Raw genomic sequence first — 19,321 nt, 5'->3', positions numbered from 1 at the left:
TACAACACATTTTTACAAAATAAAAGTGTTATGGATTGCTTGGGTAAATACTAAGTTTACATAGTTATGTTGATTTTTCTTATCCTTTTGCTTTGAACCACTGAGTCCCTTAATATTTAATCCACAGCATTGACATATTTTTTCTGCTTTACTCAGATTTCATACCAAGAGAAGAGCACATAGATGTGCTCTTTTCATATATGTATGTGGCAGTGGTTCTATTAATGAAAATAATTGCTTTGCTGAAAAAATATCCAGTTACTAGTCCTAGGTATTCAGTGATTCCTGCTGTAATCTTCAAGGGCATCATCAGGAAAAGGAAATAGCATTTCACTTAGGGTAGAGATCTTACCACCAGCGGATGTTTGACAGGATGAGAACATAAAGGCTATTGTTGGATTTCCACTTTAAGAGGAAGCATTTCCTTTTACTTCCCCTGTAAATTGCTATGTGAGGGTGAGAGGCCCTGAGCTGGTCAGGTATAACCAGAGTCGGCATGTTGCTTAGCACTTTATTACTAAAGTTATATAGTTTGGGGGTATCCTGTTCATAAATTCACAAAGGAATTGAGCACTGTATATCTTTTTCATTCATCTTTTTAAGATGCCTATCATTGATTTTAGTATTTGAAAGACTTCTGTGGGTGAAATTACCTAAGCTGCCAAGTGGAAACCTATTTGGGTTTTATTAATACATTTGGTACTTTAACATGGATGGTTTTGTTGTTACCAAGTTAAAGTAATACTGTTTCATGCTTATTGATAAATAGGAACAAGAATTTGTGAAGACTGTAGGAATTAAATATGAAGTTGGGCCTCCTACACTCTGCTGCTTGAAGCTTGCATTCCTAGATCCAATCACAGGCAAGATGACAGGAGAATCATTTTCCATAAAGTAAGGAACTGAAATGCTGATGACATTCTTCAGGAGACTTTCTTGCCATTTAGAAGCTTCCCCCTACCCTCCTTTCTTTTTACTCCTGCAAAGCATGATGGTGGCTTTAATAAGTTGTTATACCAAACATGAAAACAGAATGCATGAAATTTTGTGTTGGAGACTGTATTGTACATGTGGAACTGTGTTTATGGGTTATAGAAGCAATTGTTTTTGTCTGTTTCATGAAGGTACCATGATATGCCAGATGTTATTGACTTCCTTGTGCTGCATCAGTTTTATAATGAAGCCAAAGAAAGGAACTGGCAAATAGGTGACTATTTTATAACACTTCCGTATGTTTTGCAACGTTTCTGTAGCTGTTTAGTAGGATACAGCATCTCTGTTATGTGTTGTAAAGGGCTACTGATAAATAGGAACAAGAATTTGTGAAGACTGTAGGAGTTAAATACAAAGGTGGCCCTCTTACACTCTGCTGCTTGCAGCTTGCATTCCTAGATCCAATCACAGGCAAGATGACAGAAGAATCATTTTCCATAGAGTAAGGAACTGAAATGCTGATGCCATTCTTCAAGAGATTTACTGCACATGCTTTTATAGCAATAATTGGAAAGTTTATTTGATGTTTGCTGCAGTTCCTGTAGCAGATAAAGAAAAGAGAAATGAGGGAAACTGTTGCAAGCAGAACAATCTGCTGTTACATTGTGATTTGAGGCATGGAGGCAGCTGTGACTATTTACCAGAGATGTGAAAATCCTCCCTTTTGGGGAAGGGCTTGATTCCTGTAGTGGAAAATGTAAAAACTGAAGTTGTGCATTTATAAAAGGTGAAGTAGATTCTCTAAAAAGAAGTATTTAACAATTATTTATGTTGTTCTTTTGCTGCATGCAATCTTTTTCTCATAGGGGATAGATTTCGCAGTATAATAGATGATGCTTGGTGGTTTGGAACTGTGGAGAGTCAGCAGCCTTTCCAGGCAGAATATCCAGATAGTTCCTTCCAGTGCTACTGTGTTCAGTAAGTACTTGCATAGCTGTAATGTATCACATATATTTACATACTCTGGGTCTCCTAGGCATTTACATGCGACTTAAATGTCTACCTCTAGAACTAGGATCCTTTTTTTTCCATTTAAATACATGAATGGCCACTTTATTTATTTAGTAATGAACTTACTCATAAAACAAAGCTTTTCTTGTGAGCAGCTGTGCAGGGAACATATAGGAGCTATGGAGAAAAGTAGGGAGTTGGAACATAGCTAGTGTCGCATCTTGTTTTTAACAGGCATGAACTTTTTGTTTTAAAGGTGTATCATTGTATTTTGTGAAGGTGTATCATTATATTTGGCTCTAACTTAGGCATTTGAATGTATTTTTTAATAGCTGGGACAATAATGAAAGAGAGAGGATGAGTCCGTGGGACATGGAACCAATTCCAGAAGGAAGTAAGTGTGTGTTGAATACATGTCCTTATGCAAAGTAAGTAATTTTTGCCACTGCTGGTACTTACTGTTGTTGACTTCCTCTTCAGCTGCGTATCCAGAGGAGGTTGGTGCTGGAGTTCCTGTGACCCCAGATGAACTGACAGCTCTTCTTTACAAACCCCAGGAAGGAGAATGGGGGGCCCATTCCAGAGATGAAGAATGTGAACGAGTAATCCAGGGGATTGAGCAACTTCTTTCCCTTGGTACGTTGGGAGAGAAAAGGGGGAAGGATTAAGAATACCATTGCAGTGGTACATGCCTGTAGAGTGGATAGGATGGAGTGCTGGGAGTTGGTGTGGAGTATTTAACTATTTTAAATGTGTTCAACTAAATCATTGGAAAAGAGCCTGTAAAATTTCCTAAGGTGCCTTTTTCAGTTATACTTCCTTTTTTCTGGCTCTTATACTTCCTTTTATCTGGGTCTTGAGCTGCTTCCTTTCAAGTTCATGGGGGTTCTTAGTGGGTCCTATCTAAATATAAAAGAGCAAAACATTGAATCAAACCCCTCCAAAAAACAACCAACAAATCCGCACCAAACATCCTCACCAACAAATACATTGTAACTGGTTTGTAGCTGTTTAATAGCACACTGTGATATAAATCCTTTCCTATATTTATACACACGTCTATATTCTTAGTTTATGTTGCTTGTAATATTCCTGTAGCAAGAACATATGCCAGGTTGCTTTTTAGCAATACGGATGCAAATTTCAGATGTGATACTTAAACAAAAAATGCTTTTTCAAGACGAGTTAACAGATGGTACAAGAGGAAGAATCCCACCCTTTGGGTAATGACATTGCCAGCTGTAGATCTGTATTGCTTTTGCTGAAAGAAGTCTGAGAAACCATTATAAGGAAACTAGTTACCTTAAAATTGCCTTCTGTTTTCTTCTGAGGCATCTAAATTATTTTGATCTTTTGTCTTTCAGACATTTCTAATCCCTTTGCTGTTCCAGTGGACCTTAGTGCCTATCCCATGTATTGCACTGTTGTTGCTTATCCAACTGACCTCACCACGATCAGGAGGAGACTTGAAAACAGGTTTTATAGGTTAGCTGGATTTTTGTTTGTAATCTACTTTTACTACAGCCCCATTGAGGACAATATGTTTAGCTGAATACCATGTAATGCCATTTCTGCAATATATTTCTTTGGTAAGCCAACAGCATCAGGTTCTATCTGGCCTTGGGCAAAGTGAGTCTTCCTGAACAAGAATTTCTTTTGGCCACATTGCTAAGGCAGAAGCTGGTTTATCTGAATCTGGAGCATCTTTTTTGTGAACCTTACTACCTCAGTGCCTTGCAGGCAAAGCTTATTTACTTCATCGCTATCTCTACTGCCTTTGAAGCAGATGCTTTCCCTTGTATTTCACTTGCCAGCAGTGAGTTAAATAGTGCTGTAAATCTCACTTTTTCCAGTTAACTTGAGGATAGATAATGTTCTGCTCTTTTTTGGGGTTTTTTTGTTTTCCTTCTGAGGATGACTTTACCTCTAAGGCTTCCTCTAAGTGGGAACAGTCAGCAGTCTTCTTCAGTAGGTTTGTTTCCTCTTCTCATTCCATTCATTGCTGAGTTGAAGAGAGACATTTATTTCCACAAAGCTATTGCAGCCTGGCACATCGGGGCTGTCAGCAGTATGTGAACAGAAACCACTTACCTTGGTGTCTAGCAACCTGTTTCTCCTGGACCTTAATTGCCTGACTCCCTTTTTTAATGAGGAATCCTACTGAATTCAGCATGGAAAATGTGCACCTTTCCATCTCTTTTGTGTTATTTTCAGGAGAATCTCTGCCCTGATGTGGGAGGTACGATACATAGAACATAATGCCAGGACCTTCAATGAGCCGGACAGTCCTATAGTCAAAGCAGCCAAAATTGTAACAGATGTCTTACTCCACTTCATCGGGTAGGTCTGGTTTTTGCTTTATAGACCTGATGTCTTCAATTTCTGAGATACTTGATTATGCATTTTTGGCTTTTGTTATTGTCCTGCAGGGATCAGAGTTGTACTGATATATTAGAAATATATAACAAGGTGAAAGCAGAAGATCTAAGCAGTACTGATGAAGAGGAGGAGGTAAGACCATTAAGTCTGATCATCAGAACTTCTTGCCTTTTTAAGTTCTTATAAGAAATTTGAGCAAAGATTGTTGTTGAGTTTTTACTTTATGGGTAGCTGCACTGAGTTTTTGAGATCAGCCTATTTAAGCCTTTTCTGTTGCTCACCTGGGGAATAAGCTCCTTATGTAAGTAAAAATGATTCCTGGAACTGCCTATGTTTGATCTTCTCTCAGCACATGATGTTTAGGTGTGTGAGGAAGTTTTAGTAAGTAGAGGAAATATAACCTGGAATGGTTACTCAGTCTGCCAAACCAGAAGGACAACAGCTCTGCTGTTGTTAGCAAGGCAGCAGAGCTGGTTTTCTGATGTAATTCTGTGCCATTTCCCATCATTTGTACTGTGGAGTGAAATAACAGGTAGAAACCAAGTTAGGTACAACTCGCTTTAACTTTTTCTCTCTCCTTACCTTCTCCCCTTAAAAGCAGTTTGTAAACAGTTTGAAATGTGCTGTAGTTCCTGTTGCGAAGAAGAGACCCATTATAACCTCCATCACTTGGTTTTGTTTTACTTTTTCAGTGTTGCTTTCTAGTACACGAGCCAGTGTAAGATTTAATTAGGGGGTTTCTTGTCTCCTCCCTTCCCTAAGACATACTTCATTGTTGCAGTTTTGAAACACTGAAGTTAAACCTGATGCTGCTTGAAGACCAATATGCTTATGGCTGATGCCATTGTCTTGGATTTATAGTACAGAATCATAGAAGGGTTTGGGTTGGAAAGGACCTTAAGATCATCCAGTTCCAACCCCCCTGCCATGGACAGGGACACCTCCCACTAGACCAGGTTGCTGAATCTGTACTGCAATGTAATAATTTAATTGCTTTTATAAAACTGAAGATATATAATAGTATCTATTTTCACAGATTATTAAAAGAGTATTTTGAAGAAAATGAGGGATTTTCTTGACTTAGATAGCAGACCCTCCTTTCCCAACTTAACCTTCTTGTGCCAGTTGTGAATCTCATCTCTTCCATGTCAAGAAATGATCGGAAGTGTCCAGAATTGCTGATACAAGCCAATCCTTTATCTCCAGCTTTTCAAATACCTGGTTTATAATATGGTTTGGTTTATAAAGTGTTTTAAAATAAGAAACAAATTGCTTTTAGGTTTTTTGTAGAAACTTTCCTATCCTCTCAAAATTATATATTTTTAATTACTGGTAGGAAGCTGTGTACAAAGGAGGTTTTATTGTAATTTCTAAATCCAGATTCTGAAAAGGATATTACTTACACTTGATGTAAGTGTGCCTACTTGAAACCTGAATAAACTCAGTACAGTTGCTCAGAACGTGGACATTTAGGTGGGGGAATACAGCTCTGCAAGACTGGGACTTTGCTGAGTCTTAAGGACTCAGCATTCGTATTTCTTACATGGTTTATATACAATTTTTATGGAAAAAAAAAACCTTGGAAAACAGATGAAACAGCTTATCAACACAATTTCTTATTTTCTTGAGTTATGTAAGTTCTAGTTTGAAACTGGTTTCTGGTTTTCTTGAGTCATTTGTTGCATTTGACTAGTTTAAAATTGTATTTGTTGTTGGTATCTGGTTTGTAACCTTTTTTCCATGGCTGGGGCTGTGTACAACATGGTGTGTGTAATCATTACCATTGCCTTTAGGTGGCAGAAGTAGATGAAGATTCAGATGCTCCAGGAACTTCCTCTGGAAAAAGACGAGTGAGTAAATGTTTCTGCTGGGTCTGGCTTGTGAAGGGAGATAGATCAGGTACTGAAACATTCATTGTGAAGGGAGATAGATCACGTACTGAAACATTCATTTAGGTCTGGAATGGTCTTAATTTGTCAGAGCTGACAGTCTGTAGGGCTGTGTGAATTCAGTTGCACGTACATGTGAGTGTTGGCAGACTAAGGAAGTTATCATGCAGGAAAGTTTACTTTATTGCTGAAGAAATCCTTTTTTTTAACTTGTTTTGAAAGACACTAGAACAGATTCCATTTGCAGTCAAATTTGGATGAAAGCTGATAAAAATAACAAGGCTGGATCTGGAATACTGCATACCTCCCATGGGTTTGAGTGGTTCTGTGTTACCAGAAAAGGCATATTTCTGCAAGTTGTGTACTGCATATTGTTGTGCCATCAGCTACACTTTCATCTTACTGCAGTTCTGGTTTTAATTGTGGAAATCTGCTTTGAGTGAGAAAGCTGGTAAATTAATAGGAACTGAAATTGAAAAATATGAATAGTCTGGAAAATTATGAAATCCCTCTGTTTCCCTGCAGGTAAGACGACGAATAAAAAGACAGCCCGTGAAAGCAAGTCCTGATGCTTGGAAAGAACAATGCAAGCAGTTGTTAAACCTGATTTATGAAAGAGAGGACTCTGAGCCTTTTAGACAGCCAGTTGATCTCTTCTCCTACCCTGTAAGTACACCTTCCATATGCAAAATTAAAGGAGTCTATTGCTCATCCTTTGGCAAAGCATACATGTTGGGCATGGTTCTAACCTTTATGAGCTGGAACACACCATAATGTTTTCAGAGAATTATCTGCAGTAACTCCCAGATAGAAATAATGACTTGAGCCACTGTTGTGGATGAACATTTAGGTAGTTTTATTGCTGTAGGACTTGACAGCCTTCATTATTTACTTGTGTATTCTTACAGGATTATCGAGATATTGTAGACACTCCTATGGACTTCAGCACTGTGAAAGAAACATTGGAAGCAGGAAACTATGATAGTCCCTTGGAATTCTACAAAGATATTCGTTTAATATTCTGCAACTCTAAAGCTTACACTCCTAATAAAAAGTCTCGAGTAAGTAATAAATCTTAAAGCCTTCTTTACAAAAACTCTGGCTCCACATGGATACAGCATGTGGAGTAAAGTCTGTGTCTGAAGAGCAAAGCACTGCATTGTGAAATACAAATAAGTATTTTATGTCAATTCTGGGAGCTATGGTTATAAATTTGCTTTGTTCTGCTCATGTAGATCACTTTGGAATTTTATTTTCATCTGAACTTAAAGGTTCTCAGAAACTATTGATGCAAAATAGAATTAGAGCAGTTGATGTGTTCAAAATATACTCCAAATTCTGTCTACTTTTATGTTCCCAGATGTGAAATTGTACTGACCTTATTATTGTAAGGAAAAGCTGCATATTCAATACAATACATAAGTTGTGACCAAGTCACTTCTCTGAAACACATCATTTAGGATAGACAAAGTGGCTGGTCAAAAAGTTGCCTAATATTTCTTGTGTGGAAACAGGAGCACTTATAAACTACTAAGAAATGTGGGACTAGACAGAAACACTATTACTTAAAGCAATAATACAATACAAAACAATAATACATAGTATTTAGTATTATTGTAGAATTTTCATGTGCCATCTAACATGGTGTGACACAAGGTTCAGGAGAAGGAGCAGAGTGTGCTGCAAAGAGCATTCAGTGTGAGTGTAAAAGGTATTGAATGGGAAGAAGCAGGAGGTTGAGCAACCTTACTCATCATTTGAGGAGTAACAGTCTTAGCTCATCAGTGGAATGACTACTACTGTGTTTTGTGTAAGCAGGACAATGACAGTAAGCCTGAAGTAGGCTGGTGTTGTGGGAGAAGGGAACTGCAGCCGAGTGTTAGTGTGAGAGAAAGCACAAAATTGCCATTGCTGAAGGTATATTGAACTCTTGGTGTTGAATAAGGGCTGAAAAGTGTGCTGTGAGTAAGCTCTGCAGGTAAAGACCAATAACGTTTGCTCACTTTAATAGAAGGGAAATCAGTAGAGGATTGCAAGAAGAAAAGTGATTTGAGGGTGTTTTATGTGTGCTTGACATCAGGGTAATCTTGGTGAGTTATTTACTGCTGCATGCTCCCTGGGAACTTCCTTGTGTATTAATAACTGAACAGCTTGTGAGTCAAGTCCCAAATTACTTTAATAGAGTGGCCCATCAATATCCATTTGTTTAAATACTGTGAACATCTCAGTGAGGTGATCCTTGCTGGAGAGCTGGGGCACATAGCTGGGCCTTCTGCCACCGCAGGTTCTTGTGCTGCCAAATGTGAGCCAGCATCCTGAGGTTTTCTAACCCATTTTACCATCTTTGCAACAGCATCATGAATGGAGGCAGGAAAGATAGGATACTACATACCGGAGCTGAAGAGACATTGCTCAAATACAAGTGTCTGGTCAAAATTTAAGTTACATAATGTAAAGAAAACTCTATGTCAAAGAGGTTTTATGTTCAGACAGGCTGCAGGAAATGGGAGGATGTCTGAGTGTAAGATGATAACATGTCCTTGATGGTGTTTACACAATTTTCAGAAGACTGAATGCAGCAGAAGGGTATGAGGAAGGAATCAAGAACTTTGTTTGGCTTATGCCAAGTTTGAACTATTAGTTTATCAAGACTTAAATGCACCCAAGGTAAAATCTTGAACAGAAGTGTATAGTCTGAAACATGGAGAAGTAGCCAGTGAATTTCTGCATGAGGCTCCACAAAGGGAAGGCCTAGAAAGAGGACAGGAAAACAGGTTAAGGATTTTGACATCTGGCTTACCAAAACTAGGTTTGAGGACATTTTAGTTGGTTTCTGTGTGCATCTCTGTGGGGTGGTGTGAGGATGCATCACTAGTGAATTAAAGCAAAAAACAAAGGTGAGGGGGCAGCGAAGTTTGATTGTTTACCTATTGGTACTTCAAGCTATCTTATGACACAGTTCCATGTGTTCTGGAGCTTAATGTTTCAGTAATCTAGATACCAAATTTCCTTTAACCCTGTAAGTATTTTATGTTGTAAATAATTACATCTTTTGATGAAAACACTTTCTGTTGTGAGAATATACATGTACCATAGAAGGAAATTATCTTTAAAGAACCTTGTAGCTGAATGTCACCATGAATTTTTCTGCTGTGCTACAAAGTGTGAGCATCTCTGTGATTATTTTCTTCCTTGATGTTCTAGTTATTCAGCTTCTAATAAGTATGACTATGCTTTCTCACTCCAGATTTACAGCATGACACTTCGACTATCTGCCTTATTTGAAAATCATATGAAAAATATCATCTCCGAGTACAAGTCAGCAATGCAATGTCAGAAGAGGAAAAGGCCACGGTACCGAAAACGGCTAAGAAGCAGTAGCAGTTCACCCTCAACTAGCAGAGCATCTAGGTAACATAATGCTAGTGGGACTTGCTTTCAGTGTCATTTGAAATGCCAGGGGTAGACTTGCTTTTGTGCATAAGCAGTCAGCAACAGTAGGTCTCCTTTCCTGGTGTAGTTACTCTATTAGGTAATATGAGCTCAAATTCCATGCTCAATCTATAGTTTGTGCATAATTCTAGTGAGCAGAAGACTTTGTGATCAGAAGTATTCCCTCTGGAGGAAATGGAAGACCAAGTTTCTTTTTGCCTTTGTTTAGTAACTCTTGAAAGAAAGTGTTGTATAACACTTTGCTGACTTGTGTGTAATACATTATGTAAGTAAACAGAGTATTTGTTTTAGAAGGTGAGATAAAATCTTGTTCTTGCAAACTCATATGCTGGTAGCAAACAGAATGATATTGTAACTATTTTTAGTGTTACTACACCTGTGCAAGTACTGGGAAAGTACTCACTTATGTTACACATTTGCTTCAGAAAGCAGAGAACTTTGCAGGGAAAATTGGGTTTGTATTTGAGTCTTTTAATGCTAACAGTCTTATCTCTTTGGGATATCTTGTGTCTTCAGCCCAAAAGGGAAACAGAAACAAATGAAGATTCAACCTAAGCCCAGCCAGAATACCTCACTGCCTTTGACTAGGACTAGCTCTTCAGTTTCATCTCATGGTGAGGAGAAGTTTTCTAAAATGCATCTTTTCTCTTGCAGCAAGTAGTATGTGCAGATCAAAGCTGATGTGTCATGAGACACGTTCAAAACCCACCTGTTGAAAGAGCAAGTAGCAAAGTTGTGGAAATGTGTTGTCTGTAGGTTGTGTTAGCTGAAATTGGCCCTCCAGTTGTTGGTAAGTTATTGATAGGAGAATAAGGGAACATGGATCTGTCCTGAGTTAGAATTAACCTAGTGAAAAGAGCCTGGACTTTCTGTATACAGGCTTTTCTCATGCAAGAATAACAAATACATTAAGTTTGGATTACACCCCAGGGGAATCTGTCTCTTCATGACTGCAGAGGCAGCTTGGCAAGATAAACCTCCAAACTTGGGCTGTTAACCCAGGTGGTACAGAGCCTCCCCAGGACACCTTGCGTTACAATTCTGTAAACAGGGATAAAAATTACTTTGTCACGTTAGTGGTGTCCTGTCTAAAGTTTCAGATACAGCAGAAGAACCTCTAGGATCAGCCATTGGTGAAGATATGGAAGGTCAACCATCGTCCTCAGGCTCAAATGCACAGAACCGAAGTGGAAATACCATTGACCCAGGGAAAAGTAGACCAATCAGGAGTAAATCTACACCAGTGAAGCAAGGTGAGAAATGATAAGTATTCTCTTATTTGAATGGCTGGTTTCACTAGAAATATAAGCTGTTGCTTCTATCTGATGCTTATGATATTCTCGTGTGAGTTTAGCATTATACTATATTCCCAAACCATACCGAAGAATTGATTACATTATTTCTTACAGAACTCTTGTTTGAAGAGTGGCATGCACATGATGCCACATGCCCTTCAGTGAGGTCCTTTAGAATATCTCCTGATAGAAAAGCTTGATTGCTCTTAAACTTCTGAAGAATTACAGTCCTTCAGGAACAATAAAAAGCAAACCAAACTGAAGGAACCCCCACCCTAAAACCTTGGCTTTTATTAATCAAATTGAAAACAAGGATGAAAAAAGTCTTAAAGAATTCCAATGTTTTTATCATAATCAAGACTAAATGGTTGTGATTAGAAGGTGAACACTGTTTGTCAAGTCCATACTACTGTACTGGAACAGTGTTGTGTGTTGCAGGGGAGCTTTTAGTATCCCGTATCTAAGATGATATTTAATCTTCAGTGTCAGATTCATAACTCTGAAACGTGTAGTATTTTGTATCCCAAGCCAGCAAGATATTTTGTGCCTTTTTAAATTAAGTGAGCTTTCTTGGGTTATTTACTGTCTTGAAATTTTGCTTACCAGAAGTATTCCCTGGACTAAGCCTTTTAACATGCATTTGATGGGGAATAAATACTGCTTGCACAGGGTTATTTTAATGTTTGAAATGGATTTCAGAGGGTTTTTCAGCCTTGGCACCCTAGGAAGGATTCATGTGGCTAAATGTTAGATACTTGTGTCTAGCCTACTCACTGGGCTCCTTTTATTGACTGGATCTTTTCTGAACTCCCAGTCAAGAGAGTTTTCAGTCCTCGCTTCCAGATGAGATGAACTGTGTTTGCTTGTATGCTATGTTTTCCCCTTTAGAGAACCTGGTTGTCTTCACAGCATATAAAAGTCATCTATGGTGAGTAGGTCAGAGTTGGGTCATCCCCAGAGCACACCTTGAAGGCAAATGAGGCAAAATCCCACTTTTTATATACTCTTTGGCTCAGGTGTGATGATGATAACCATTAGGGTCATTTTGTGTTTGCTTAGATCACTCTCCTGATGGACCACTTACAAACGGTGATGGCAGAGAACTTCGGACAGGAGTCAAGAGGAAGTTAGTAAGTGCATCAGAAGAAGATGAGCACCTGGAGGAGGTGGAGGAAGAGGAAAAGAAAAAGAGAGAATTAAAGGAAAAATCTGGTTTATCTTCATCAGAAAGCGGCGAGTCGGGATCCAGTTCAAGTTCTGAAAGCAGAAGTGGCTCTGATTCGGACTCTGAATCGACATCTCGAACAGATCAGGATTACATTGATGGAGACCATGATTACAGCAAAGTTGTGCAATCCAAAAAACCCAAAAGAAAAATCAAACGGAAAATCACCGGTGGGAAACGGAATTGGCAGGGCAGAGGGACAGGGAGGAGAGGTCGATGGGGGAGGTGGGGGAGATGGAGCAGAGGGGGAAGAGGTGGTAGAGGCGGAAGAGGCTGTGGCAGAGGAAGAGGTGGTGGCAGGGGAGGAAGAAGAGGCCGAGGAGGCAGAGGAGCCTCGCGAGGAGCCACCAGAGCGAAACGTGCCCGTATTACAGATGATGAGTTTGAGAACCTGTTTGGAGGACAGTTTGAAAGCGTGTTTGGAGGGCGGTTCAGCAGACCGCCTCGAATCAAAACCAGGAACGAGGGCAGGAGAACTGTCTTGTACAATGATGATTCTGATAATGACAATTTTGTGCACACCGAGGATCCGTTGAACCTTGGTACTTCCAGGTCAGGCAGGGTGCGGAAAATGACAGAAAAAGCCAGGGTCAGCCATCTCATGGGATGGAACTATTGACAGATGATAAACTATGGAACAATTATAAAACAGAACTTCAATGGCCTTCTACTGCAGGGATTTTACCAGAGAAATCTACCAAGCAAGTTGTGCGGGGACTCCACTCACCGTTCACAGTGGTGCTTTTCCATTATGTCAGTCTGTGTTTGGTTTGAAACTTCAGATCGCCACACTTCATTGGTCAGGACAAGCCTTATTCATTAGGCCTTAAATTACAGTAATTCTTCCCCACACACTACGAGTTCATCACATTAAAGAGGCTTCCAGCTTCTCGATAAGAACATGACATTTTAAATCACAATTACAGCTTCTCTCCCTTGTTTTGTTTTTGTATTATAGAAATAGCACCTTCTTACAGAGTTTTTATGTGGTCTCTGCCATAAATCCTTATACACAGTAATAATTATGACTTTTGCACAATACACCAATCCTAAAGGCAGCTATAAAATGTTTACAGTTTCTATATTGTAAGAAGGATCTGGATTATTTTAATCTTCCCAGGCCAAACGTTCATGAATTGTGCTGAACTGAAGTATGTCTATACTACAGTTACGGGGGTCCTGATGTGCTTTCTATCGGTTCTTTATTCATGTAAAAAGTGACAAAGGGTTGGTGCCTTGTAAATATGTAGCAAACCTTTGATGTGGTGTGTCCTATGTGTGCATTAACTTTATTAAAAAGAGAATACTTGAGAAGTATGAATATCTAGACAAAAGGTGCCAAATGCAAAAGTTACTTGCATCTATTTTCTTTTTTTCCTCTCATATTTTTATAGTATTAATAGAGATTGTGCAGCTAAGGGGTGACTTCAACATTTGAAAGCTTCCTCCTCTTCAAAGCATAACGTGATTTTTAATAGTAGCTCAGCTACCTCTATTTACAACTACTGGAAACTTAAAAGAAAATAGATGCTATTATTCAGTACATGTTGAAGAAGAGGCAAGAAGGAGTGTAGAGGGCTAGAATGGCTTGTGAAGTTGTGGAGTAACTATATCTTCCTTATATTGACACAATGAAAACAGATCGAAGTTGTTACCTGAGCTTTCAGAAGCATGATGTTATCAGCAGATGGTGATTTGTGTAGACAGGCTGACTGCCTCCCACACGCTTCTGCTGCCACTTGCTTGGTGCAAATCTGTGTGTGGTTTAATTTGCCCCTTGAAGGTGATGAGGGAGTTGAACGGGGCTGTGGTGCTCTGGTGGCAGTATGGAGAAGCTCCTGGTCACTTCCTCCAGATGGACTCTTGTGTCTAAAGCTTCCAGAAGAGAATTCGTGTTGCACTGTACTCTTGTTAAAATGCTAACTTGAAACCAGAAGTTGTTTTGGTAGTAATAGTACAGTATGTGATGATGTTTGTACTCTTGCTCTTCAGTGAACAGAAAGGTGCTTGGCATGGGCTGAGTTGAGGATGAGTGGCTTCTTGCTTCATAGGCTGGAATATATATGGGACTTCAGTTTTCTCCTGTTGTCTAAATGAGTCTGACAGTTCTCACTTGGTTAAGAGAGTGAGTTAGGTTACATAGAGAGAACAAACCCAAAAAGAGATGAGAAAGTTTTTGATTTGCTTCAAATTTCATCCAGTATCCTTAAGTTCTTCCGTGCACAGCTTGGTCAGTAGTTCTGGAAAACCTCAGGCAGCAAAGAGTGACCCATGTATATTCTCAGATGCAGAAGGAGTTTAATTTTTGACTTCCTATATAAAGCACTAGCTATTTTATCTCGCTTTCCAAAAGTTCTAGTTAGATGCAAAATGACTTGAAACAAATGCAGAGGTTTAGTTTTGTGAAGGAGGAGAGTATATCCTGAATCACTCAGAGCATTAGTATGAGTTTATGGTACAGTACAAAAAATCACACTTTTAATTTTGTAACAGATGTTTTGAATTGGCCATGATCTGTTTCTGGACTTAATTTAGTTGTGTTTTGATGGGAGGGTGAGGAAGTGAAGAGACTCTCCTAGTTCTGTATTGGGCTTTAAAATATAAAAACCTGTCCTATCATCTCTCTCATATATATGTATATATATACACACATATATATTTATAAGAAATGTATTATTTGTTCAACTGATTGGTCCTTCTACATATGGTAACCAGGAATAGCATGTATGCATCAGTTCATAGTCAGATTCACACCCCTTCTAGATCAGTCCTGTTGAGCTCATGTAGACACTATGGTTTCTGTTCTAAAGCCTGAAAACCTTGAAATGCAAAAGAAATGCTTTTCATATATTTCTGACTGGCCGAAGATCCACTTATTTATTTTGTGTAGGGGTTGGGGAGAGAGAAAATGTGGATTCCAGAGAAATCATTTTATAAGTTTGTGTATTTTAGCAGCAATTAGAATAATATTAAATATGTTCTTAAATGTATCTTTTCTATGTAATGAAGTACTGTGAAGATAACAGTGAAGCATCACTTTGCTGTGGCGTAAGTATTAATCACATGTGTTACATGATTAAGAGCTAGACAGCAGGGTGTGCTAGAACAACAGAACTATTGCTTATTGTACAAACAAACGGCTTTTTTTGTGCATGACAACCTTTTATAAGCATGAGAGAAATAACTTGGGTTTAGAGATGTTATTTTTACTTGGTTTTGTGTCTGGGTTCTTTCTCTGAGTCAGGCAATTGATTTCTCATAGCCTTGTTCCGTGGAATTACAGCTTTGTAGTAACTTGGACACTTTTTCTCAAACCCCAAATCCTATCAGGAGCCACTTGTAGATGCAGAGAACTTAGTGTCAGCCCAGCTGGTGCAGCAGGAGCAGTTCAGTGGTTTAAATCTTGTACCCTCTCACCTGGTCTAGAGCCTGGGTCTGCCAAGCTCCTGGTCTGCCCCAGCATATTACAGTCAGGACCATAGTCTTTCTCCTTGCACTTTTAACACAGAACCCCAAGACTCTGCCTAAGCATAGGGTTTGAAAGGCTGATTATCAGATTCCCAATGGCAGACAAGGCGTGCGGGCAGGCCAGGGCTTCCACTGCTGCTGCAGGGTCAGTGCTTGCACATTGGTGCTTCAGAGCTTTCTCTAGCTGTGCAGTCTTAGTGATCCCTCTCCTGAGTTACTGGAGCACTTGAGCCGTTTGGAGACACCTTGGAAAACAGGACTTTACTAACAGCAGCATGTGAGCCCATGTGCTCTGTCCTCTGGAGATAGGGCTGAACATCTTGTTGTGTGCACCTTTGTCTGCAGGTTGCTCCTAGCTACAGATCCTCTGGCTCTGAGTGCTCCTGTTTCTTCCCAGATCAGGGCATGAATGACAAAGTGTATTTTGCAGTAGTGATGTGCTGTTGTCTGAGTTCAGCCCAAACTTTGCCTGCTTTTTATTCCCTTTATCGCGTTTTGGTTTTCCTCTTTACCACTCTCCACCTCTCTTCTTTCACTTCCCTTTCTTGGCTACTTATGATACTCTTTCAGGAACTTAGGCTATCTTAATGAATTTTCATTTTGGCTAGACTGTAGGATTTAAGTCTATCTTGTTTCCCCAAGACTTTCCATATATTTTAGATCTGCCTTAGTTTACTTACTAGCAACACTCCCAAATTGCTGGGGGTGGATTTAATGAAGATGGGAAATTTGAGGGCTGGCTTCTTGACTGCTCTGGGGCCATCTGTACCCTGTGTGGAAACACTGCTGGATTGGAGCAGGCAGCATGTGGCTTCCCTTGCTCAGACATGGGCAGCTGCAGGGAGCATGGCAGTGGAACTACTGACTCCATTTGTGCTTCCTTACACATGGCTGTGTATAACAGCACTTAGTTCCACCTGGTATCCCTTACCACACATGCTCTGGGTATCCTGAACAACTCCTCTTTTCCCTTGCTATGTGAATAGCTGTTAACATAACCCTTGTAGGATTCATGTGCTTCCAGCCTCGTGAGGAATATCTATTTTAAATAACCCATGAAACTCTTATGTTGGTGCTTGAACTTTGATGGGTCTGGGCAGTTTTATCACTCCTCTGTCTCTTTATCACTCCTTTCCCCATAAACTAAGCAGAGGCCACCCCGTTACCCCAGTCAATCCCACCCTGCACATAATCAAGCTAAATAGCATCCTGAAGAAATAATTCGTGGAGGATTTTTGGCTGCTTAAAATGTTGTGTCCTCTTGCATATTTAAATTACCCCTAAATGTTTCCTTCAGCATGCACATTGGCTGCTTCTCCTGCACAAAACCAGGACTGTGCAGTATGCAGAGCACTGACAAGAGCTGACTCTGGGTGTGTAGTAAAGACAGTTTCCAACTAACTTAAGGAATGTAGAAAGGTAAAAGACAGTGTGTTGCTTTTGACAGCATTTGGAGGCTCTCTTGACTGGAAAAGGCAAGATGAAGCTCAACCAGCACTTGAAAATGCTGCTTTTGGGTGTCTCCAGAATGGTTGTAACAACTGTTCAAAATCACATAGTAGTAAAATGAGGGAAAAAAGCTTAAATTGCTAGTTTTGGATAAGAATTTGATTAATGCTTCCTCTTTAAACTGAGCAGTGAATGACAGGGAAGACTGAATAGCTGGAGGTTTGAGGATGTCTGCCAGCCCTGGTGTGTCCTGCAGTCATTGGTCTGCATCCTGAATTCAGTGTTTTAGATACCCATTTGTGTGTTTACATATCCTGACTTGATTTTATTTCTTCTTAAACCATCATTCAGTTTTATACAATGCAGATTCTTTACCTGATAGACCGAAGGAGCAGTTAACAATCCATGGATAAATCTATACATGGTATCATAGGGAGCTGTCATTGTGTTCTCACAAGTATGTATTATAGAAAATCACTGCGCATGTGCGATAGATCATTTCCAAATATTAATGTATCAGAGGTTTACACATTGCAAAAAGAGATCTCCTTTATGTACAGTAAGTAACAGCCTGCAAAATTTAGTCTAAAAGTTGTCTTTTTTAGTATTAGAAATGCAAAGACCTGTTGGAAGCTTGTACATTTTTAATGTCATGTTCAGCCCACAGCAAACGTACACAACTGTGCTCTGAATCCCTGAAAAATTAGATTTCCAGTGGAATTGCTGTCTCAGCCTTAACTCTAGTATTATAAAAATGGTGCTTAAATACATTTATGTGCATGGATGTGGGTACCTGATAAGAGTTTGTGAGAATTTCAAGCTTAGTGCTGCCCTTGCGAGTTAGTACTTCCTGGTAGATAATTGCAGTCACATTTGGGAGCTGACAAATGTGTTAATACTTGGGCAGTATTTAAACCAATGGACAACTAAGAGCAGTTTCTCAGTGTTGGGTTATTTAATTGCTGAACACTGCAATTCCCCTGATTTCTGGCTCTGTTGGAAGCAGGTGGGATGGCAAAGGGGCTGCTTGGGTGGCTGCAGAGCCAGGGTCCTGCCCAAGTGTTGGGGTTCCCACCTGCATCACTGCTGTCTAGCTCCTTGTCAGCTAAACCCCAAATCCTCCGTTTCTCTCCCCAAAAATGCCTCCTCAAAGCGTGGTGGCTGCTCGGCTATTTTCAGATCAACATCTGATGGTATTCTGTAGTAATACTAACACAGGCTTGTCATTCCTCCATGAGTCATTATAGCAGACTTCATTTCCAAACACCCATTGATGTTGGCGCGATGAAACTCATGTGGTTTAGACTCTCCAGGTCACGTTCTGGATGATTTCTATTAGTCCAAAACATGCAAAAATCTATTAGATTTATGTCTACTTTCTATATATATTTTTTTCCAGGTGATATTTATGCCCATATCTTCACATCCGCTATCTCAGGTCCCTTTAAATGAATACTTCAGGGATTTTGATGCCACTCGTTGGCAGACCAAATGTAATATTTATATGCAATGAGCTGTTAGTTTTTGTATTGTACAAATGTAAATTTGTAAAGATTTTTTTCTAGAGTTTTTTTGAAGTCACTTATGTAATCTAGGATGTTTCATTTTCCAGCTGTGGGGATTGTCTTAATAAAAAAAGAGAGAAACTCTTACTTTGGTTTTGCATTACTTAATAAGGAGTTTAGATGTGAAAAAGACTGAAAAACACTTAAAATTAAGGTTTTGACATTAAAATGCTTTTTGATTTAGCTGGATAATTTTAAACTTATTGAAAAGGAAACTTTTATAAAGTGGATATAGAAACTTCTGTAAACTGCAGATGTTGAGGACAGGACAGAGCCATCACCTTGGCCAAAGCAAGCGCAAGGTCTCACTGGGGGTGGGTTACCCAAACCATTGTCATATCTGGCTGCAAAATACCATTTTCCTGGGCAAAAGGAGGAAAACAACTGATGCTTTCTTGGGAAACTATGTGAGAAATGCTGTGCAGGGTAATAGGAGTTGTGCAGAGCAGCACCAGAGCAGAGGAGGAGGAGGAGGTATCTGAGGGAGATCCCTCCTGACACTGATGGGTTCAGGCATTGAGATCTGGTTCCAGGAGGAGCTTGCACCTATTTTTAAGGAGTACTTAATGCCAAAGGAACAACTACTCCTCTTTCATCCCTGCTCTTGTTAAATAGCAGCGATAGTATTGTTCAAACAGGACTTGTCCAACAGAG

At 39.5% G+C, this 19,321-nt stretch overlaps 1 protein-coding gene across 1 annotated transcript in view; it reads left to right on the top strand.

The window, feature by feature from the left end:
• BRWD3 (bromodomain and WD repeat domain containing 3) overlaps positions 1–18,754 on the top strand; it is a 57,592-nt gene extending 38,838 nt beyond the window's left edge. The window contains exons 26-40 of the mRNA XM_034063516.1: positions 770–894; positions 1,125–1,207; positions 1,800–1,911; positions 2,277–2,338; positions 2,425–2,580; positions 3,309–3,429; positions 4,159–4,284; positions 4,374–4,455; positions 6,117–6,173; positions 6,738–6,878; positions 7,121–7,273; positions 9,460–9,623; positions 10,182–10,279; positions 10,760–10,918; positions 12,020–18,754. Coding sequence (XP_033919407.1) covers positions 770–894; positions 1,125–1,207; positions 1,800–1,911; positions 2,277–2,338; positions 2,425–2,580; positions 3,309–3,429; positions 4,159–4,284; positions 4,374–4,455; positions 6,117–6,173; positions 6,738–6,878; positions 7,121–7,273; positions 9,460–9,623; positions 10,182–10,279; positions 10,760–10,918; positions 12,020–12,804 — 2,424 coding nt within the window. The 3' untranslated portion in view covers positions 12,805–18,754. The remainder of the gene's footprint in view (positions 1–769; positions 895–1,124; positions 1,208–1,799; positions 1,912–2,276; positions 2,339–2,424; positions 2,581–3,308; positions 3,430–4,158; positions 4,285–4,373; positions 4,456–6,116; positions 6,174–6,737; positions 6,879–7,120; positions 7,274–9,459; positions 9,624–10,181; positions 10,280–10,759; positions 10,919–12,019) is intronic.
• The last annotated feature ends 567 nt before the right edge of the window (positions 18,755–19,321 follow it).

Source organism: Melopsittacus undulatus, chromosome 6 (assembly GCF_012275295.1).
Source record: "Melopsittacus undulatus isolate bMelUnd1 chromosome 6, bMelUnd1.mat.Z, whole genome shotgun sequence".
NCBI lineage: Eukaryota > Metazoa > Chordata > Aves > Psittaciformes > Psittaculidae > Melopsittacus > Melopsittacus undulatus.
Note: the sequence above shows the minus strand (reverse complement) of the source record. Positions and strands in the feature narration are given on the sequence as shown.